This window comes from Epinephelus moara, chromosome 22 (assembly GCF_006386435.1).
Source record: "Epinephelus moara isolate mb chromosome 22, YSFRI_EMoa_1.0, whole genome shotgun sequence".
In the NCBI taxonomy this organism is placed as follows: Eukaryota; Metazoa; Chordata; class Actinopteri; order Perciformes; family Serranidae; genus Epinephelus; species Epinephelus moara.
The window spans coordinates 27,401,961-27,426,257 of NC_065527.1; the positions used below are offsets into that span (position 1 = coordinate 27,401,961).

Consider the following 24,297-nt stretch of genomic DNA (forward strand, 5'->3'; position numbering starts at 1 on the left):
GGGCTTTATAAATAAAATTGAATTGAAATTGAATTGCCAAATATTTGCATGCTAACCTGCTAAACGAACAAAGGTCGTGAACAATGTACCTGTTAAAACATCAACATGTCAGGAGTGTTATTGTGAGCATTTTAGCACTCTTAAGCTAGCATTTAGCTCAGCGGGCTATAACTTTATAAATACATATTTACAGTGGGTTTTTAAAAAAAACAAAAAAACATTTATAGATAAAATAGATTTCGAACATTTTAAAATCTTTTCCTTTGTGAAAGTTTGGCCTCACCAATATGCCTCCTCCTGACGACTTCACACCAGTGGGATACTTTACAGTGTTAAACCTCAAAGTTTAAAGTAAGATCAACTGTCTCCCTGCAGATATCTCAAATTCGGGTAAACCTATGCTTTAAAAAAATATTTCCATGCACACTTGCTGTCTGATACACTAATGAAAGAAACACAATTTCTGTAACACTTCACGCACCGTTGGGATTTCGCCACACACACACAAAAAAACAAAGGCTCAGTAAAACTTCCTAACTTCCTTTTTTCAAATATTTATTCCTCTTTCACTGTATGAACCCATTCTGTGTTTGGACTTTGCACTTACTGCTCCGCATCATTTGACAGGTAAAGATACAGTATATGTGTTATCTAAAATCAGAGAAATGTTTTTGTGAGAGGAAAAAGTGTAAATTAGGTTTTCCTAAATAACTTGTTTAACTTCAGTAATTTCTTATTAATAAACTTTAATGTCTGGTGAGTTGTATATATCGGAATGTTTTGTTTAGTGGCAGTTTTAAATCACTTTACTTCACTTCTTCATGCTTACTTTGGCTTTATTTTAAGTGCTATAATTAAAGACAACATCCACAAAATGTCATAAAAAGATTTTATTTGCCATTCAGAATTCAACATTTTAAACCATTGTCTGTGTAAATTAATAATTTGTTTGTTTTTGTTTTTGCATTAAAGCAGAAATATTTTTGTCTTTTTCTTGTTCTCCCTCGCTTGTTTTTTTTTCTTCTTTTGTTTTTTTAATTTTCAATCATTCATGTTGGATTTAAACTTTTCACCTCATCCAGTTGAGATGGGTGTTGGTCTGGCAGTTGTCACTCTGCTCATCGCTCTGATGCAAGGTCAGTAGTTCCTTGATTGCGCAGGTAATTGGTATTTCAAGAAGTGGAAGTCTATGTTATATGTTTTTTTTTTTTGCCCACCCAAATGAAAGTTCCGTCTTTATCTGGGAAAGTTCAGTATGAGAATGAAGCTGAATGAATGTGAAGGACAAAGATGGTGGTAAGGAATACTGCAGTGAATTATATATCACAATAAATCTGTGTTTTAAAGGGGACCTGTTATCCTTTTCCTGATTTTCATATAATTTTACAGTGTCAAATGTTCATATTAAATGTGGTGAAAATTGCTTTTGTAACAAGCTTAGGTCAGCTTGTGATGGATTTCTTGATATGGTCATCTGGTCCAGGCATGCTATTGCATGTTAGTGTTTACATTACATACACTGCTACATGAAGCTACATGCTAACATCAGGGGAACATAAAATCTTGGTTGCCAATGTGTCGAATCACATTCCTACATGTCCTACATGTCCAGTTGTGAAGATATTAGATTAGAAGCCTTAATTGGTGATTTTTAATGGTAAAAAGTTCCACTCTACGTTGGTAAAGTTGATTTCTGGGGTGTGATGTTGTTGCAGAGACAAAATACAGAAGGTAAAAGGGGTGAGGAACAGAACTTGAAAATACGCTCTCTCCTGCAGCTGTCCCTCTCTGTCCTAAGCCCCATGTGTTGGGTCTAAATTGTGTAACAGCAGCAACAGCAAGTTTGCAGTTCCAATGGGGAGTTAGGGCTGTCAGGTCCCCCAGAGCTGGGGTTAGCAGACTTACCTATCAGCAACATTTTCTCTCCATCTCTGAAACATGATGGACATACTGACACACGTTTGGTTTGTTTATAGTCAGACTTTCTTTAGACTTTCTTTCAGATAAGTGTGTCTTCTTTTTTTATTATTTCTTTGCCATGTAGGTAGTTGTTGTCAATGCTGGTAGAGCAACTTTTCTCTCTGAAATGACCTGTGATTGACAAAAGTTGCCCGTCATGGCGTAGACTTTCTACTGCCTGAAAACAAAGCCAAAGAGGAGGTGCAGAAGTCTATTTTTCTTTCAGTCCACTTGAATTACAGTACGCCCAAAGGTTACTATGGAACTGTTTTCCAATGACACCAAAATTAAACTGTCTATCCCAGCTTTAAAGAGACAGGCACTAAAGAGAGCATTTCAGACAGAGGGTGAATACAGGTGCTCCAGCACAGACAGTATGAGGAAAATGAAGAGATTTTTTTTTAACATTAAAGCATGTTAACATGTTCTACTAACCCATAATACAGGAATGAGCCTTGAAATAAAAATAATAGGCCCCCTTTAAAGTCTTGCATTTCTCTCCTACAGGTGTATCTTGTAAAACCTGGGATGTGACGCTGCCCCAAAGTATCTCAGGCATCAGTGACTCCTGTGTCATAGTCCCTTGTCTTTTCACGCTCCCCATCAATGAGGAACCAAACATTGTAAACTGCTCTGGTGGTGTTTGGAGAAGAGGAAGCATTTCTGGTCCTACTGTCTTCTCTGCACACAATCCTTACAATAATATTTTACAAGTAAGTTGCTCTTTAATTCAACTAGTGACAAAACTGATTGACATCATGACTTTTACCTGCAAAGCAGCACATTCATACAAAATAAAGATGGAAAATATCTTACTTTGAGGATCCCTGGACGCAGCATGAAAACAGACATATTTCTAGCAAAATCATTAACAATTACTTTATTTGTACGAATTGTGCAACAAGCCATCACATGTAAATTAGTGAGCTTTAGAGGGGCTGGTAGGTGTATTTATTTACTTTGGACAGAACCAGGCGAGCTGTTAACTTCTGCTTCCAGTTCCATGCTAAGCTGGAGTTCCTGACTGGATACTTTACACACAGACATAAAAGTGGTGTATATCCTCTCATCTAACTATGTGTAAGAATAAGTCTCGTCTCGTCTCGCCTCGTCTCGTCTCGTCATCCTCCGCTTATCCGGGTCCGGGTCGCGGGGGCAGCAGCCTCAGCAAAGAAGCCCAGACAGTCCTCTCCCCAGCCACTTCCGTCAGCTCTTCCGCGGGAACCCCGAGGCGTTCCCAGGCCAGCCGAGTGATGTAGTCCCTTCAGCGTGTCTTGGGGCGGCCCCGAGGTCTCCTCTCGGTTGGACATGCCCGAAACACCTCCCAAGGGAGGCGTCCGGAAGGCACCTTACCAGATGCCCGAACCACCTCAACTGGCTCCTCTCGATGTGGAGGAGCAGCGGCTCTACTCCGAGTCCCTCCCGGATGTCTGAGCTCCTCACCCTATCCCTAAGGCTGTGCCCAGCCACCCTGCGGAGGAAACTCATTTCGGCCACTTGTACTTGCGATCTCGTTCTTTCGGTCACTACCCAGAGCTCGTGACCATAGGTGAGGGTTGGAACGTAGATCGATTGGTAAATCAAGAGCTTCGCTTTTTGGCTAAGCTCCCTCTTCACCACAACAGATCGGTTAAGCACCTGCATCACTGCTGACGCCGCCCCAATCCGCCTGTCAATCTCCCGCTCCATCCTACCCTCACTCGTGAACAAGATCCCGAGATACTTAAACTCCTCCACCTGAGGAAGGACCTCCCCCCCGACCTGGAGTGGGCAATCCACCCTTTTCCGGCCGAGGACCATGGCTTCAGACTTGGAGGTGCTGATTCTCATCCCAGCCACTTCACACTCGGCTGCAAACCGTCCCAGCAAGAGCTGGAGGTCACTGTTCGATGGAGCTAGGAGGACCACGTCATCCGCAAAAAGCAGGGACGAGATCCTCCCGTCACCGAACCTGACACCCTCCACCACTCGGCTGCACCTAGAAATTCTGTCCATAAAAGTTATGAACAGAACCGGTGACAAAGGGCAGCCCTGGCGGAGTCCAACCCTCACTGGGAACAGGTCCGACTTACTGCCGGCCACACAAACCAGACTCATGCTCCTTCAGTACAGGGACTGGATGGCCCTTAACAAGGGGCCACCAACCCCATAACCCCCACAGGATGCCCCTGGGGACACAGTCATAAGCCTTCTTCAAATCCACAAAACACATGCAAACTCCCATGCCCCCTCCAGCACCCTGGCGAGGGTAAAGAGCTGGTCCACGGATCCGCGTCCGAGACGAAAACCACATTGCTCCTCCTCAATCTGAGGTTCAACTATCGACCGGACCCTCTTCTCCAGCACCCTGGAGTAGACCTTACCGGGTAGGCTGAGGAGTGTGATCCCCCGTAGTTGGAACACACCCTCTGGTCCCCTTCTTGAAAATGGGGACCATCACCCCGGTCTGCCACTCCAGAGGCACTGCCCCCGATACCCGAGTTTTTGCCTCCACGACTGCTGCTGCTGCGTTCCGCTTGGCCCGTCGGTACCCGTCAGCTGCTTCCGGAGACCCACAGACCAACCATGCCCTGTAGGCCTCCTTCTTCAGCCTGACGGCCGCCGCAACTGGCCCCAGCTGCCTTGCAGCCACAGCTCGCAACCGCCGCCTCGACAATGGCAGAGCGGAACAAGGCCCATCGACTCAATGTCCCCCTCCGCCCTCGGGACGCGGTCGAAGCTCTCCCGGAGGTGGGAGTTGAAGATCATCTGGACAGGTTCTTCAGCCAGGCGTTCCCAGCAGACCCTCACTGTTCGTTTGGGCCTGCCAGGTCTGCGCAGCGTCTTCCCCCGCCATCTGATCCAACTCACCACCAGATGGTGATCAGTTGACAGCTCTGCTCCTCTCTTCACCCAAGTGTCCAGAACATATGGCCGCAGGTCAAATGATACGACTACAAAGTCAATCATTGACCTGCGACCTAGGCTGTCCTGGTGCCACGTGCACCGATGGACATCCTCATGTTTGAACATGGTGTTAGTTATGGCCAAACTGCGACCCGCACAGAAGTCCAATAACTGAACACCACTCGGGTTCAGATCGGGCAGGCCGTTCCTCCCAGTCACACCCCTCCAGGTCCCGCTGTCATTGCCCACATGAGCGTTGAAGTCCCCCAGCATAACAATGGAGTCCCCGGTCGGGGCACTGTCCAGCACCCGTCCCAGGGACTCCAAAAAGGGCGGGTACTCTGAACTGTTGTTCGGCGCATAAGCACAGACAACAGTCAGGACCCGTTCCCCAACCCGAAGGCGCAGGGAAGCAAAACTTTCGTCTACCGGGGTGAACCCCAACGTACAGGCAGAGAGTCTGGGGGCTATCAGAAAGCAACTCCAGCGAAGGAGAGAGTCCAACTCCTCTCAAGGACTTGGGTTCCAGAGCCGGAACTATGTGTCGAGGTGAGGCCAACTATATCTAGCCGGTAGCGCTCAACCTCTTCCACAAGCTCCGGCTCCTTCCCCACCAGAGAGGTGACATTCCATGTCCCAAGAGCCAACTTCTGTAGCTGAGGATCGGACTGCCAAGGCCCCCGCCTTGGTCTGCTGCTGTAAGAATAAGTGTATTCCCCAAATTGTTGAACTATTCCTTTAAAGGAACAGTGTGTAAGATTTAGGGAGATTTTCTCCAGGCTCCTTCAATGTTTGTTGTTCAGAATGGTTTTACCAGGAGATGAATTATCTGCAGAGGTCTCCTCCTCTCCAGAATAAATGGACCAGGTGATTAAAACTGGTAAAAAACACCGAATAAAGCAGTTTCATGTTACAAAGCAGCATTTCTCTGATGCTGCTTGGCATGTCAGAAACGGGCTGCTAACCCAGCACCTGCTATTTGCTCGCCTATTTTCTCTACTAACTTAAGATCCAGACATTCCAAAGGTTTTAACACAGAGCCGAATTCTCCACAGTGGTCTCTTTCTCTCCATATCAATGGACATGGCGATTTGAGTTTCATGGTAAAAAAATAAACATTTATCCAACAGTCTTGTCACGGAGGAGCCTGGTCTCTTTCCAAAGTTGTCGAAATCCGGCGCTTGGGCAGTGACTTGCAGCGTCAGAAACCAATGAACAAAGGCGTTCTTTAATGTCGGCATGATACGCGGCCGATTGGAGGAAAGTTAAAGTGGCAAAAGTCCGACTGGGTCGGGTGGGAGGGGTGGTTCATGGGTCCAGCAAACACTGACTTTCACCTGAGAGATAGTGTTTGCGTCCCGCAAGACTCTAAAGCCAAACCCTGTTCTTTTTTCCTAAACCTAACCACGTGCTTTTGTTGCCTGAACCCAACCATTTGTGTTTGTTGTTGAAGGAAAACAACGTCAGTTCCCGGTGTTGTACCAGCGTAGTGCGTTTCCTTTGAAAGACACTGTATGCTAACATTAAACCAACGCACCCAAGGTACCTCGCACGTGGTATGTGGACGGGGAAAGCATGAGCAAACGTAAATATGTGACAAAGTCGGAGTGAGACTGTGTTGGTGGGGCTTCTAACTATGGTGGCCAGCATGAAAATATGAATGACCTTATCCATAGCCACTGTTTGGTTTGTCCATTCTGGGCTACTGTAGAAACCTGGCGATGCAATATGGAAGTCTTTAGACGGCTCATTCTAAGGGAATTAAAACATGATGACTCTTTATAGGTGATTATACACTAAAGAAAACATACTTTTTATATTTCATTTCTGCCAGTATATCCTCTAAATCCTACACAGGACTTTTAAGTGGTATAGATGTGTATAAAAAGAACAAGATTTTGTAAGATATCAGAAGATGAGTGTGACGAGCAGTTACACTTATCTTTTGGTAGTTTAGTTCTGTGTGACTGTCAATTATTCTAAATTGTTTTTAAAAAAGAAGTTTTAAAAACGTTTGTATTTTTAAGGGGCATATGGTTGGAGACTTGCCGAAGAAGAACTGCACTACAGTATTCCACAATTTCCCAAAGAACTTCAGCGACATGTACTTCTTCAGGCTGGAATGTACAAACCATGTCAAGTACACTTTCAGTGATGGAGTCAACATTAATGTCCATCCAGGTATGAATGGATGAAGTTATCAAAGGCACTGGAAAATGGTCCTTGTGTCTCAAATTCAAAGGTGCAAATATTTAACTGGAAGTTATTAATCACTAAGTCTTAGACTTCTACTGTGAGACATTTGAGTGTTTGGTGACAGAAAAGTTTATTAGCCTGTTTGGCTGCTCAGATAATGCTTGCTTTGGATGAGGAGAGTGACGTTATGCGTTTGAAGAATAGACTGTGTAGGAAGTAGCAACCATGACAACATCCACTGGTTTGTGGTGGACTGCTCTTTTTTTGTGGAGCATTTAGCAGCTGAAGAGACAAATATTACATTCAGGAGCTAATGATCAAAATCAGAGCTAAAGAGAGTAATTATTGGAATATTAGGCTTAGCTTCATCAGCCCACCAGAAACGCGTGTCTGCTGTATATGTTAAAGCCTGAATCTTTTCCTTGACAGAGCTGCCTCCTCCTGAGCTGACCTCTGTGAGTCAGGTGTCAGAGGGAGCCCAGGTGAGGCTCCAGTGTTCAGTCCCAGTGCCTTGCTCTGTCCTGCCCCCCTCCATCACCTGGCTTCCCCGAGACAACTCCAGGCAGGAGCAGACACAAATGCAACAGGTAATGGATCACTTACTCATTCATTCATACATTCATACAGGGACACACATTTGTAAGGATCAAAACCAACAATGTGGGAGTCGCGGTTTGTTTCAGGACATGACACATTTGTTGGTGCATTTGAATCCAGCTGCAGATTAACAATAAAACAAACTACAGTGTGTGTTCGTGGTAATGACGGAACATGTCACTCAGTACAGCCGTGTGGTTCATTGGTGTTTTAAATAGTGACAATGAAACTCAGACCATCCTGACAGCTCAGATGGGGAAAGGTTCAGTAATAAACTGATTTTTAAATCCTTTATTTGTCTCTCCTATAAAAATATGTTTGTCTGCATGAGAAAAATGGCACAGAAATAAAAAAAATACGTAACATATATCAGGTTTTGGATACACACACCATACTTGTTCAAGCAGTTAATCAAAAGTTGGATTTGTTCACAATAAGAAAAATTGTCATGCTAACCTTATTTCTTGAGTATAAATCTAACATATTTGTAATTTACTTAAAGCGAAACTTTGACATTTTCCCTTGTTTTTGAAGCGCATTCTCACTCCAACCTTGTCACATATCAACGTTTGCTCATTGACTTTCCATGTCAACACGTCGTGCAAGGTACCCTGGGTGCAGTGGTTGTTGACATTCTGGGACGCCGTGTCAAGTTCTGGCTGTTACATGCATTGTCTTCCTTTAAGATACACTTCCATTTTCACAGGAAATTTACCATTTACATACAGTCTGTCAAAATAAACGCACTACGTCAGTACAACACCACAAACTGACATTTTTTTCCTTTAACAACAAAAGCACAGGGTTAGGTTTAGGAAAAAAAGAACAGGGTTTGGCTTTATAATGTTACGGGGACACTAACATGGGCCTCCTGGATGAAAGTCGGTGTTTGTTGGACCCCTCCAGCCTGTTTCTCTGCCGCAGCTGCAGCAGTCTCTCTCAGTACTGGGACAGTTTGAAAAATTCCCACGAGTCACTTAGACACAAAAAACATGAGACAATAGGGTCCAGATTGAAAACACTCCAACGTTTACTTTAAGTATTGTCATTTTATGCTACTCTTTACTTCTACTCGACTGCATTTAGGGAGGAAATACAGCGCATTTCTTTTAAGTTTAGAACATTGATTTTACAGCTATAGTCACAAGTTACTTTAAAGAACAAGAGTATACATACAAAACATATGACTACATTATGAAATATAATGCATTGTTATAGATTAGGCTACCCAACTTTATACGTAGTAGTTAAAAGCAGCTCCACTGATGTCTTACATGACTTTTAATTTTATATTATTAATAGAGCTTAACATCATTTTGTTTTCACATCTGAAATACATTTTATTGATGATACATTTATTAAAGGTAAACTATACAGGATTGTAAATGTTTGTAGATATGCTGACCAGCAAAAGTGAAAGTAAAAGCCAACCCTAAATTCACATATTTGCATTTTTTTTCCAAGCGCTGTGTCTCTAGGATGTCTGCTGCTTATTGTCTGGCACCTGGTCAATACCTTTTTAAAAAGCCCCGATCTCACCTGATTGGTGTGGGGTTACATGCACATAAATGTCTTGACCACAGAAAACGAGGGAAACAAGAGAAATTACAGGCAGAGGGCAGACTCTCTGCAAAAACAATACACAACCACACTCTGTGAGTGGGTCAAAAGTCATGAGGAGAAATTTCTTTTGTATAACTCTATACACTGTTTTAAGGAAAAACCTGCATAGTATATCTTTAAGTTTGGCATGTCAGACATCTACTTCTAATGCAGACAAATAATCTGAATACATCTTCCTCCACTGTTCACTAATTCATTTGTATCTCAGTTTTCATCAGTTTTTTAATAGATTCAAGTGTATTTAGATGAATTTCTTCACTGTGTTATATAACAGATTATTCTTCATTTTTATTATTTATTTATTTTGTATTATTTTAGTATTCAAAAGGATATAAACTTTCCAGAGTTTTATTTCAAGAACATTCAGTAATCTAGATGTTTTCCTCTCTCTTTGTGTGGGCTGACAGACGACCATGACGTCCACACTGACCTTCATTGCCACAGCCAACAATCACAACCAGAGCATCTCCTGTTCTGTCACGTACCCGCTGACAAAAGGGGGCAGCAGCCCGCCGTCTGCATCCACTCAAAGGCTCAACATCCTGTGTGAGACACTCAGTGTTTGTCTGCATGTGTTTCAGTGACGACAGTAGCTCCTTGAAAATGTCATCAGGAGTAACAGTAAAAGGCGAAGAGAGTTCAAAAACACACTTCTTCATTCTTTGCTGATAATTCACTCTGCGTGGTCATTTTATAAAAAAGCCATTTGAAAGTTGACAGTGTTTCCATGTAGATGATGAAGAGTAGTATCATGATAACTCACTTTGTAGAATTGCAGACTTAAAGATTTTACTGATCCATTGGAGGAAATGTAAATGTTAAAAGCAGAAGAAACAGACCAGTAGGGGAGTCAGATGACAGAAATGATAGATCTAGACATCCAAATTAAGTTATAGCCATTGGATGGATATAAACAACCTGGAAGAGAATGTGAAGCGTCCCCAACTTGGATTTTTTACCAAGCTAACAACCACATATTCATAATTTTTAATGGTAATAACTGTTTTATACTACCCATTGTGTAATAGCATAGAGGAGAAATAGAAAAGAGCTGGATATTTAGATTTTGGCATGGAAAACTCTAAAAGTCTTGTTACCATACTGTAAAGTGTCTTATGGAGCATTCGTTTTGTACTCAGAGGTCGGAAGTTGGAAGTGGGAATGACGTCACCTCTGAGTTGACAACAGTTTTTGCATTCTAGTTGACAACGGTTGACACGTTGGAAAAAACATGGACGTTACCGTTCTACCCTTGGGCTAGCCATTTGTTTTATCTCCTACTGCTGATCATATGCTCTGTGATCTTTGAATACCACTGTTTGCAATCATAACATCTGTTTGTTTTTATCCCATTTGTTAATTATATGCTCTGTGTTTTCAGAAAAGCCGCCTATGGACTGGTGTTGAAAATTAGCACGTGTGCTACACACACCTAAGCAAAGGCATCTTGTCTGTCCACTGGGACAGTCTCAATGTATTTGTGATGTCCATATTAAATAAAATAAACCTACCTACCTACCCACTGTTAGCAATATCAGTTGATAACAATGCTCTATGTGGTATTTTGCACATAACAGACAGCGTAGCAACATGCCCACGGATAAAAATTGAACAGTACTATGGGTATGGCTGCCCTAATGTAAAACAAATAAGATACAATTGCTGTAAACAGTACTTTAGCAGAGTGTTTACTCAATATGTATGTGACCGGCAGCCATCTTGAATTCGTAAGTCGGGGGTGATGCGGTTGTTCCGAGTTTCTGAGTTGGAAATCCGATCTCAGGGTGCGTTCGAGTTTAAACTTCCGACTGGGAACTGGGAATTTCCGACCTCTGAGTACAAAAGGAACGCACCATTACTCCTGAGATGACCCTTTATGTGAGCTCTGAACCCAATCCTGAAAAACAACATTTTTTAACAGCGCCCTCTAGGGAGCGAGATCAAATGTGAGACAACCAACCCCATTCTCCCCTATTGTACATAGGTGTACTTTTGAGGTACTTAACTTGAGTATTTTTACTTGATAAATTATTATTTTATTACTTTGTGCGTCTGGTACACTTCAACCTAAAGGGAATATTGTATACTTTATACATTTATTGGACACAAAAAAGTAAACTGTTACTTTCCAGGTTAAGATTTTACATACAATAGACTATAGGAAGAGCTTATGAAATACAACACATTGGCTTGTTTTGTAGAGCACTAAAGCCGTGTCGACACATTTCAGATGTTTATTGTTGTTAGCAGTTCCACCAGTGTGACTTCCCCTCTAAACTTCTCAGATGGTTTCATTTTAATAACTGTTTGAGGCTTAAAGAGGCCAAATCATCCAATATTTCACACACACAGAAACATGGCTGTGCAACATGGGGCTCTCCGTAGACGAGGACCTGCTCCCTATGTAGATATAAACAGCTCATTCTAAGGAAGCAAAAACATGACAGTTTTATCTGAATATTTTTTTCTTCGATACTGCTCATTTATAAAACTATTCTATAATAACTGTTATTTTTCATGAAATGATGGACACGTTTATCCCTTCAGCTTTTTGAAATTATGCAAATCAAACCATTTGAATAGGGAAAGTCAGTCTCAGGCAAAAAAAGAAAAAACCTTCTTCAAATATATGGGGTCAATAATAGAAGTTTGGGACCCACTTCTTTAGACCACATAAATTATGCAAATGTTTGTACTAAAATGTAAGTGGGGGAGACAATTACAGAAAGCTTTTTAAAGAGGAAACACTGTTGCTCGTGTATCAACAGAAGTTAACAGAATTTGGTTGTTCTGTCCTAAAACTTCCAAATACCACCCAGATATTGATGATTGATTGATTCATTAACCCACTGACTCATTTGACAAGTTCTTCTTCTCTTCCTCCTTCTTCCTTCCTGCCGCCGTCATTACTGACACTGATTTATTGCCCATTAAGTTGCTGAACGTGTCAGACACAGTACAAAGTAGTTTGGGAATACAGTCAACTTGTTCCAACATGACTGCTACTCACTTGACCTGAAGGGGATTTTTGTTTCTTTTGCGCAGACAGAAGTTTTTCTTTAACCAGTCAGTGTCTGAAGAGCTGAACTTGTCTTAACTTGGTGTTAACGGAAGTAATGAACCACTTAAGTGTATCTGAAGGCATGACAGAAGGTGCCTTTGTTAGTGTACAGTGGTAATGTGTTTGTGTTGTGGTGGAAGAAGTACTTCTTTTTTTTTTTTTTTTTTTTTTTTTATTTACTCCTTTGTCCGGGTAAATCCTCTATATCCGATTGGCTCCAGGACATTCATTCATGGACACCTATTAAGTAGTTCCAGTGAAAATATGTGCTCTCTGTCTACATTTATGCATTGGCTATGTGTTATCAGCATGTATCTGAGTAACCATAGCAACACAGGGATGCAGTCAAAGCCTCTGTTTACATTTTATTGCGGCGTCTTAACAAGCTAACATCTAATAACAATGAGTGAGTTCAACATCTAGTTCTTTAGCTCCTTATTTGCATATTTAATAAGACAAAGGAAGAAAAATATACAATTACATCAGAAAACGACAGGTGGGACGAAAAACCATTGAAAGCTTGTAAAAGGAACTCAATATTGTAATTAAAGACAGCTGTATATGCTAACCACCATCTACAAACAGACATGAATATTTTTAAAATATCTACATGAAAAAATCCAAACAAGTAATACTTGAGATTTAAAAAAAAGACTAAAGAAGAAAAAAACAAAAATAAATTAAAAAAAAAACATTTTCCCAACAAGATATACTAGAGATTTTTTTATTTAATTAAAGGAGCAATAAGCGAAATTCATAATTTCTAGATTGAAGGAATTAAAAAATTGCTGTGTGAGGAACTAGAGGTGTAATTTCATCTGGAGTATAGCATGACCTCACACACCCTCTCTCTGTGTTGATCTCCAGCCCATTGTTTACAAGCCAGTCCGACTGCGTGTTCATGTACGTTCATGTGAATCCCCCCCCTCCTCCTCCTCCTCCTCCTCCTCCTCCTCTTGGAGCCCTTGGCCCTCCCTCCCTATAAAAGGCTACAGCCAGTGAGCAATGGGCCTATGCCAGCTGACACTGGGCAAGAGGCAGGGTACACCCTGGAGAGGTCACCAGACTATCACAGGGCTGACTTATAGAGACAGACAACCATTCACACTCACATTCACACCTACGGGCAATTTAGAGTCACCAGTTAACCTGCATGTCTTTGGACTGTGGAAGGAAGCTGAAGTACCTAGAGAAAACCCACACTGACTTGAGGAGAACATGCAAACTCCGCACAGAAGGGCTCCCTCCCTGGGTTAAAATCAGGGACCCTCTTGCTGTGAGGCGACAATGCTAACCCCTGCACCACCGTGCCGCCTCATATCATTTACTTTTACTGTTAGTCGCAGTAGCAAAACATTAGCTATCTGGCTATCTTAACAAGTCATATCTACAGTTCGTCCTGTTTACTGCTACTGTTACAACATTTTCATTGAACCTTATGGGATGGTAATGATTGATCCAGGTATTAGTCAAACCCTCAGGTGTTACCAGGGAAACTTGTAGCTCGTGAAAAATTAAAAAATATTTTGATTGCGAAACATGAAAATATAAATGAACGGCCTTTACTTTTCTATTTTGGCAAGTGACCATGGTATAAGCGGGACGATGCCCTTCACATGATCAGGAATTCATGGACATCATGGAATTCGTGGCACCCATTGGACACCTGCCCATTGCCCATTCATTCCTGACACCTCTCCCTTACTTAAAGGTCTAGTGTGTAGGAATGAAAAAATATTGTGAATGTTATATTCCATTCCTGCCCCTAAATGCTACACACTCGACCTTTACAGTACACAGTCAAAACTGTGAGGACAGTACTAGAAGTACGTTTCTCGATGTAATTTGGAGGATCCACACAGCCTGCCTTATATTTTTTTGCATCACTTTGTCAACAGATGCTCCTAGAGACACCGTGGCAACACTCAACACACCTGTTCCTGTTTCTGAGGGCCGTACTGTGATGTTTACATGTCAGAGTGATGCCAACCCCCCTGTGAGCCTCTACACCTGGCACAGATCCGACAGTGGAAACGTAACAGAAAATCTGCTATTTTATTTTGTTTTTATTGTATTTGTATAGCTACTTACTTTTAATGTGTGTGTGTGTGTGTGTGTGTGATCTTTCAGGAACATTTTATTTCATTTTCAAACACTATGTGGTCAAAAGTGTGTGGACAATGCTTTACGGTTAATCTTCTGTGTTTTTAGTCTGGAGCTATTTGTCACGGTTTAAGCTCGGCCCCTTAGCACCAATGAGGAGGGTCTCAGCATTCAATGATATTTTACGCAACATCAAACTCCATAAAAAAATGTTTTTCCCAGTTTGATGTGGAAGAAGTCGAGACTGAGCCCTGACCTCAACTCCATCCAGCAACTTTGGGATGAAATGGAACGCCAACTGCGAGCCAAACTTCATCGTCCAATGTTCTTGTGGCTGAATGAAAAAATGTTCCTGCAGACCAGTAAAAGTAATCTGGTAGATAATTATCTGGAGCCCAGAAGAGTGGAAGTTGTTAAAGCATAAGACTAATATCCACAGTTTTGGAATGCGATGGAAAAAAATTTATTGGGGCAATATTCAGGTGTCCACATACTTTTGGCCACTTTTGGATCACAAGATTTGATTTCTTGCAACACTGGAAGCTGGCTATACGTACTGTAAGGATATGCTTATACTAAAGAAATGTAAGCACGCCTTATTAGTGTGCAATATGGAAGAAAAAAAAATAGTAACTGCACTTCAGTTCTAAACATTCATGTGCTATCACAACACACTTCTCCTATTGGATTAACACATGTAACACCACAGAGTCATCTCGTGTTTTTTCTCTAAAGAATTGGCCTATCTTTTAACTGAAACACTGATCACCTCTCCTCATCACAGCTGACTAAGAAGGCTGAGGGAGAAATGCTGGTCCTGCAGGTCAGCCAGGAGGACAGCGGGGTGTATCTGTGTGAAGCTCAGAGTCAGAGGGGCTCTCAGAGGTCCAGACCTGTGTTTTTGGAGGTCAGCGCTAATACAGGTAAACTAGAAGACACAATATATACAAATGCCAAAATGCTTCATCGTGCTAGTGCTCTTACTCTAGGGGTGGGAATCACCAGAAGACCAACGATACGATACTTTAACATGACTTACTGTAGGTCACAATACAATATTACTGCGATATGCTGAGTATTGCGATAAAATACATTGTAATATATTTTGGGATTTATTACCGTTTTTTCCAACTGCAAATTATTTCCCCAAAGGAAAACTTTGTCAAAAAAATGTTGGGACGGGGTCACATACCTGGGTTCCAGTGTTTTTAGCGTGTAATAAAAGCCTTCACTTTTAACAATGCTGTATGTACGCAGATCTTTGTCTATGAAGTAGGTGATGGACTGTGTTATTTTCTTAGCTCTCTCAGAGTTGGATGGTAGTTTTGTCAAGCTAAGTGTGTCCGGTGTTTTTTTGATTTTTTTGGCAGAGCGGGTTTAGTGTTCTATCTCTGGATGGTGGAGGGTGAGCCCTCATGTTTGTAGTATTCCAAGAGGATTTTATTCACATATGACACTCATGTATCCAAGTCCTCCTTAACTTCCGTGTTAAAAAATCCAAAATAAGTCCAGATGTTTGATTTATAATGCCAATGGCGCATTTGTGATTTCTTTCTCTGGTGCCTCTATCTACTACTGACCTCACCAGGGAAAAAAACCTCAGCAACATCTAGTGGACTGATAATTCAATTGATTTTATTATTCTAGTACCAAAAGTTGTATTAAAATGTGTATTTGCAAATATGAATAATGTCTATAATGAAAGATGAGTACTTGGCGTTCATGTATAGATACAATATTGCAATTCAAAATATCGCGATACTATACCGTATCAATTTTCCCCCCACTCCTATCTTACTCCAGTCCTCTTTACATGTGCTGCCTTGCAACTGTGCTGCAGGTCGTGACTTATGAGTTGGAGCAGTCAGTGAATCTTGTGAACACTGATTCATAAGTGATAGTTTCTGAGACAGCCTCTGCTGCCAGTTCTTGTGCATTTAACTGTGTGTGTCAAAACTGTGTTTTCGTTTGTTTACATTCTTTGTGTCATGTAAGGTTTTTTAGTTTTGTTTTGTATATGTGCAGTTCTTGCAAATAACAGATGACATAACTTCACAATATGTTACATAAAGCTAGAAAGTACAGTTACTAAGTAAAGTGAAGCAATGTGAAGTAAAGAAAAGCAAAGTGAAGGGTTGTGAATAAGACATGAATATGAAAATGTATCTGTGAGTGCCGGTGTTTTGTTTTTTTATCCTGGCCACAACCGTACACCTGATACATTATATAAGAACTGGAGCTGTGCGTGCTGCTATTTTTCTCCATTGCAGTTTTGGATCTATGATTCAGAGTCTGAGCCTGGATTGGCTGCACAAGGCTCTGATCATGGAGGCTAGCAGCTAACAACACTAACAGCACAAGCAGTGCTAACAACGGCAACAATGCTAACAGGGCTAAAAGTGTTAACCGGGGGGGAACAGGAGGGTGGACGCTACGCTTCTGTGATGTTGCAGTTATCAGCAGAGACCACCATATGAGCACAGTGTAGAGCAGCAGTGATTAGCTCGCCAGATACACACACACAGGAACTAACATGCACTCACACACCTACATGTCCAAACCATCAGCCGCAACAAAGGACAGAGAAGCTCAGATTAAACAACCCTGTCTTATCCCAACTTGTCAAATACCAATGCTTTGTCAATGGACTTTCATGTCTACATATGATGTGCTCGGTATCTTCCTGCATCTGTTGTTGATGTTTTGGGACGCAGTTTCAATTCACGCTTGTTACATGCATTGTGTTTCAGTTTCAGTTTCTGCTCATTCGATGCATACAGTTCTTTTTGAAATAAACTTATAGCGCTGGTAAAACACCTCATATTCGCGTTTATTTCCTGTAGCAACAAATCATGTGGTCAGGTTTTGGAAAAAAACATCATACCTCAGCTCAACTGATCACTTACATAGAGGCGGTATTTGAGGAGTTTGGAATGAGAACGTGCTGGATTAAGTGACTTCATTCTCTACTCAGGAGGCCATCAGTCCAGTTTCTTTACATTAATAGTTTGATGCTATAATAATGCTCTGAATATTATATACAGCACCTTCAAGTGAGTTGAGGGAAAGTTAGAAAAAGGGGGCCCTGATTGCAAAATAATTCAGTAAGATTGAAGATATTTTTCATCTGACATCAAAAGGTGTAAAAAACATAAGTAACTGTAACTGGTTATTTCAGCTTATAAAAGTTATCTTTTTTTATTTAAATCTGTTAAATAATTGTCCCTTGTTATGTTGTATTTTATTTCTGTTTTTCAGGTGGCAGCGAGTGTGTTGTTTTACTTCCCTACATTATGTGTGGAGTGTTGTTAGCCCTCTACATCCTGACTGTTGTTGTGGATGTGTACAAGTATCGGAGGTAAGAATAGTTTTTGTGTAATGCAATGATACCATCAACATCTCCCCTTCATGCCTAAAGTTATTGTTTTGGAGGTATAACTTTTTATTCCTGGAGTTTTCTTTGTGTAATCTAATAGCTCCCATTTCTTGAAATCCCACATGCTGGTGTTGAGCAACAATTTATCTGCGTGTCAGTGCTTTGCCTACAAACATCTTTGCTAGTAATTTTGGCTAACATTCCTTCTCTGTTTGTTTTCTTTTCTCCTTTCAAGTATTTGCAGGAGGCTGAAGGTAAGTGGAAATTTTTGTTTGACAGCCAGCCAGACAAGAGACGTGAGAAACGTTCCCCTGTTCAGCACTAATACAGCAGATCTGATAAGGAGTTTTGACATCCTCTGCATGTCACGGTCTAGTCACAGTCTGGTCTCGCTGACATCCTTGGTCCTCTCTGTTTGACTGGGGCAGGAAGTCGGGGTGACTAATCTCTAAACATGTGATACATAATTTTTCCTTTTAAAAAGCGAGTGTCTTCCCTGAAGCATTCTGAAAATAAACAATCTGGGTCTAACTGATTTTCAAAATATACAAGTGTAAAAGTAAAATGTCTTAAAAGGCAAATAAAATGATAGCTGGGATAAACAGATTTCCTGATAAGAGAGGGTGATTAAATCTTGCTGCCTAAAACTCAACTATTTCTGAAGATGTCTAATCTTTTCTTCACACACTTGCAAAGAATAAATGCTATTTGGACGTTCATTTGTGACGTCTCGGAACAGTTTACCTGGTAATCACTACACAACAACTAAGCTGATTTTGGGCCTGATTCCCCCCCTCCTGATAATCGTCAGCAAAGAACCGATTTTTTGATGGTTCTAAAGATCGTCTTGCCAAATTGTCCTGTGGTGTGAGATCCAACAAACACCAACTTTCATCCGAGAGAGCGGTGTTCACGTTCCGTAAGATTCTAAAGCCAAACCCTGTGTTTTTTCCCCCTAAACCTTACCACGTGTTTTTGTTGCCTAAACCTAACCACGTGTTTTTGTTGCCTAAACCTAACCACGTGCTTTTGTTTCGGAAACCCAACCATGTGTGTTTGTTGTTGAAGGGAGAAAAAAAAGTCAATTCACAGTGTTGTAACCAACGTAGTGCGTTTCTTAGACTGTATATAAACATTAAATTTCCTGTGAAAACAAAGTGTATCTTGAAAGAAGAGAACTTGATACAGCGTCCCAGAATGTCAACATCCAACGCACCCAGGGTACCTTGCACATCATATGTGGACGTGGAAAATCCATGACCAAAACCTAAATATGTGACAAGGTCAAAGTGAGAATGTGTTGTAATGAGGGGCGTCTAACGGTGGGCCATATATTGAATATACATGATGTATCATTGCTTGTTCCACAAGCCATATATAAAAAGACTACAGCCACCTGCATGAGACTTGCTTCAGCATTTCAGTTCTCTCACTCTCTCCTGTGGCTGTCTCCCTCCCACAGACACACACGCATAAAGAAAGACTCACAAACATGATACGTCTCACACACACTCTTCCGCCCATTCAAACAACTTTCTCCCAAGTGATATTGTGTGGGCAGGGCGAAGCGTGTTTCTCATCTGCAGGGCTCCAGATCGTTAACATTACTATTTAGTCTCATTTTGCAAATGACTGCAAGTTGCAGATATTATTAATAAATGTACTAGAGAGCGGTTGGTTAAAGATAGCGTGAGCAGAGGAAGCAAGTGTCTTTGTACCTGCAGGGCTCAACACCGTGACTATTTAGTCACATTTTGTGACCATGGAGCACCAGTGCAACTTGCAAATACTATTAATATATGAATATGTAAGTGTTTCAAGCTCACAGTATGAAAATCCTCAAATTTTAACGGTGCAGCAGCCACAGTTTAACTTTCTGGTAATTGCTAAAATCTGACTGTTGACCCGAAGCTTCAAGTATCATGGCAAAAACATCAACACTTCTGGCCTGTCATGAGCCCAGTACTTCAAAATAAAAGCACCAGTGGTTCCACTTTGATTCATTTAATTATAACAGTACTTTATTCATTACTATTAAACAGTATTTGTTGAACTTAATCATGACTAACAACTTTATTTAACCTTATTGTAACTGTAGTTCATTTATAATTTTGTATTTTAGCAGTCTACAGCACTTTAGAGGAGATTTCAAAATATCACGATATATATTGTGTATCACAATATAGCCTAACAATATTGTGATATTACTTACATATCGCCCAGCCCTAGGGAAGCTCATGGACAACCAAGGATCATCTGTGGCCCCGCTGTCTCCACGACTGTATCCCTATTTCTTCCTGTTTTTTGGGTGAATTTTCTCTAAAAAAGTAGTACAAAAACTCACAGACTCACAAACTTCTCCCTGCCCACCATCCACCATGTTTGCTTTCTCCAAAGTCATATTTGATTGTGAGTGATTTACATTTTTGTGAGTCAGGACTTTGATTGTTTGTGAATAGGATCTGTTAGTGTGAGGTGTGTTGTTTTGGCCAAATCGTTGCACTCCACACACTATAGGAAGAAAACTGTTAAATGTATCCTTCCGTGTCTTTATGTGTGGGGTCTCTCACTTGTTTCAAATCAGATGTTGAAAGTTAGTGTTGGTCAGCCCCAAGGTCAGACCGTACCAGCACTGAGGTCAGTTTTACTTATTGCACCACCACTGTAAATGATTCACGTAGAACAACATAATCACAGTTAAACTGTCCTTTTACTTCCTCCTTTCAAAGCCTCTCTGCAACATTACATAGAGTAGTGAAACTCAGTCGTGTTATCTAATATTGCTCTCACATCTGAAACTACTGAGAACGTGCTCAATTAAAAACTCCACTTTTTTTCTCTTTTAATTTTCTCAGCAGATTGAGCTGAAGGAGGAACACACCTACACTGATCTGAGGACCTGCAGTGTCGCCTCTGACTATGACCAACTCCAGGTACCTGCATAAATATAAAACAAATGACAAGATATTGAAATAACTGTTGTCCATGTGTACCCATAATGGGTTACATGTGAAAAGTAGGGAAGAGGTATTAAAGGGTGATGTAGCAGATATTTATCTGTGTTGATGTTCAGACATGTTGGGGCATGTTCTAACAAGTGTGAACATGCTCCATTCACAAACCTCTGCGTAAGCTTGTGTAAAGGAGACAAAGTTTAAGTTTACTCAAGGCCAAAATTACGCAAAAGTCAAAAGCAGGCAGGCGGAGGAGAAGACAGTGGATTTAAGTGGGCTGGTGTGTGTGTTACTGGGCTGATGGGGAAGTGAGAACAAGTGTCCATGTGTGTATTTCATCATGCTTATGTGTCTCCTGGCTTCCCTCACCCTCCCTCCCTCACTCCTTCCTGTTACGGGTGTCTTCCCGCCCACGGGAGAAGCAAGTGAAGGAGTGAAAGCTGCCAAATGAGACATCCTTGGTTCCGTCAGTCTTAACGTCAGTTACATATGACGTGCTGCACAGCTGTATCACCTGTCAAACCAACTGGAACAAATATCCACAGAATCCCTTATTTAAGAAGAATTTAAAAACTTAAAACATTGCCCTCCCTCATACATAGAGAGATAGGAACACGTGAAATAAGTAATTAGCTGACAAAATAATTGTTTGTTGTTCTACTTGGTGATTTATGTTTTGGTGAAGACTATGAATGCTCTGATTCTGGCATTGTGTTTTTCATGTTAAAAGAAGAGTTATATGATGATAATATGATGAGCTATGTAATAAATTAAAAACATATTAAATGCCATTAAATATCCTTTGAAAAAAAAGCTGTTTCTTTTTAAAATTTTATTTTGTTGTTTTGGAGGTATTTAGGCCCTTATAAATACATTCAACAGTGTATAGTTTTATATAATTATCTGTGTTGCTGTGCCAATGCTATACTTATTTTTTTATCTTCTTTATTTTTTTAATCCCAACAAGTCTCGACAGCCTAAAACGATGCCCTCTGCCGACGTTCCCAACTATGAAAACCCCATCGCCCTACAAGCCATTTTAAGAAATCAACCTCCGTCAAAACGAAAATGAAGAATGAGTGAAAGTCTTCCTTAAAGTGGTCTAGAGAAATATATCAACGCTTCAGATTTTAATATATCTAGATTTTGCATCCAAAAATGTCAAATGTCTCTACTTCATGTTCTTTATCTACTTGCAATCTTTAAAGCTGTGTCGAGTTCTGTAAGTGTGAATGAGAAGTCTCTGCCACTGAGTTTAAGATGGACATCTAAGGGAAAAATAAAGACTTTTAAGAAGTTAAAGACTCCTTTTTTTTTTTTAATTACAATAGCTTTCTCTACTGTTCAGATCATTGGTAATGTGCTGAAGCTTGAAGTTTTACATTCTGATACATTCAAAGGGATTTACCAAAATCAAGAGAGGCTGTATTGTGAAGGCTAAAAATACTGCAGTTTAAGAGGTTAAAACCAGAGAGGGATGGCGAGCTTTGCTGATGTTAACAGCACAGCCTCATTTTCCACACAACTTCAGTCAGACTGCTTCAAAGGATTTTCTGTACGACACACAAAAAGGCGATGTCATTTCTGCCTCATTGATTTCCACTCTGATCTCTTTGATCTGCAGAGTGACACATAATCTTTGGTCATTTACTGGCTCACAGAACACGCAGGCTTATGATGTGAAGTAGACAGTAGATAAATGTTGCTGTTACATGTTTCTACAAACCACAAATACATGACATTTGTATGTTATTATGTAGCCAATATGTTGAAACTTTACATTTCTTTACATTTCAACAATGCTCTGGTTAACCTGTGGTTAGGTTGAGGCTTAGGTTTCAGTAGTTTTGGCTAGGGTTGGGCTGAAAACACTCACTTTTTGTGGCACATTCTCATCAGGAAACACAGTGATGTCATGTTAAAAAAACAACAACCGCTTTTCGTGACACTATCCCCAGTGGAAATATAGTGAAAGCTTTTCTTTTTTATTGGTCTCAGAACATTAGTTCGCAGCTGCTTGGCGGACATCTTACCTAGATGTCACGCCAGAGTCTCCTCCACCTCCAGGTGACAAAGTCAGCTCATATACTACATCAGTTTAGAAATGCTTATATGATATGTCAGACATAGAAATGCAGAAGTGTACAATGAATATTTTCTGTTGGCGACTGGGCTGCTAAGAAGTCAACATGATGCCAAGCTGCAAACCACATTTCGAGATCAACAAACAACAAAACCAGTTGTGTTTTGTGAGTCATTTCCATGTTTTAAACGGCTTTGTAGCCACCAAACGTTGGTGTTTTTAGTGACCTGTCACTGTGTTTCCACAAGGGATAGTGCCACAAGAATTAGTTGTTTTTTAGAAAGACATCGCTGCATTTCCAGTGTGTTTTTAGCAACCAAATGTGAGGTTTCTTAGCAACCCAACACTGTGTTTCCACATGGGACAGTGCCACAATAAGTGATTGCTTTTTAACAAGTCACCACTGTGTTTCCAGCAGATTTTTATCCACCAAATGTGGGTGTTTTTCACCACTGCTTGCTGTGTGTCCCGCTGGCATGGTGCTACAAGAAGTGGTTATTTTTTAGCAAGTTATCACTGCGTTTCCAGCGTGTTTTAACCCACCAAACATGGGCTTTTTAGCGACCCAACACTGTGTTTCCACCAGGAATAGTACACGAAGTGCGGTTATTTTTTAACAAGTCACCGCTGTGTTTCCAGCTGTATTTTAACCACCAGATGTGGGTGTTTTTTAGTGACTCCACAGTGTTTTCAGCGGGGACAGTGCCACGAAAAGTGGTTGTTTTTTAGCAAGATATCGCTGCGTTTCCTGCGGCTTTTTAGTGAGCCCCCGCTGTGTTTCCGTCGGGAATAGTACCACAAAAAGTGATTGATTTTTAGCAAGTCATCCTTGCGTTTCAGCGTGTTTTTAGCCACCAAACATGTTTGGTGGCTAAAAACACTGTGTGAGCCCCCGCTGTGTTTCCGTCAGGACTAGTGCCATGAAATGTGATTGTTTTTTAACAAGTTATCACTGGGTTTTCAGCTGCTTTTTAGCCACCAGATGTGGGTGTTTTATTTTTATTTTGTTTTATTTAATCTTTATTTAATCAGGCAGTCTCATTGAGATCAAGATCTCTTTTTCAAGAGTGACCTGAGAACAAAGCAACATCCATAACAGCAAAAACACACAGACACAAGCAGGAACAACACAACAAGGAATTAATAAAAACAATTACATGAATCATGAAAAACATCGGATAGAGAAGCTTTAAAAACTCCAAGAGGAACAAGAGATTCAAGTTTGAGGGTCGATTGTAACTCGTTCCATTTAAAAGGTGCATAGTACCTGAAACCAGATCTACCAACATTTGTGCGCATGCAGGGGATATCTAAGGTTAGGTAGTTACTGGATCGTGTACTGTAGTTACTGGATTTGAAAGAGAGAAGAGATGTGAGGTAGTTTGGTAGCTTTAACAGTAGAGCTTTAAAAATAAATAACATGAGATGGATATTTCTTCTTGTCTGTAAGGAAGTCCAT

The 24,297-nt window shown here is 40.9% G+C and overlaps 1 protein-coding gene across 2 annotated transcripts; it reads left to right on the forward strand.

Annotated features, from left to right (window-relative positions):
- The first annotated feature begins 587 nt into the window (after window positions 1–587).
- On the forward strand, window positions 588–22,057 carry si:ch211-171h4.5 (sialic acid-binding Ig-like lectin 7). Of its 2 annotated transcripts, XM_050035370.1 has the most exons (12): window positions 588–627; window positions 1,083–1,136; window positions 2,467–2,672; window positions 6,873–7,026; window positions 7,471–7,628; window positions 9,669–9,807; window positions 14,221–14,357; window positions 15,210–15,348; window positions 17,684–17,783; window positions 18,037–18,055; window positions 20,657–20,734; window positions 21,723–22,057. In XM_050035370.1, the coding sequence occupies exons 2-12, from the start codon at window positions 1,088–1,090 to the stop codon at window positions 21,825–21,827; spliced, it is 1,284 nt and encodes a 427-aa protein (XP_049891327.1). In that variant the 5' UTR covers window positions 588–627; window positions 1,083–1,087; the 3' UTR covers window positions 21,828–22,057. The 2 variants fall into 2 exon arrangements, with proteins under 2 accessions (XP_049891327.1, XP_049891328.1); XM_050035371.1 differs by lacking the exons at window positions 588–627; window positions 1,083–1,136 and adding an exon at window positions 1,257–1,296.
- Window positions 22,058–24,297: the final 2,240 nt, after the last annotated feature.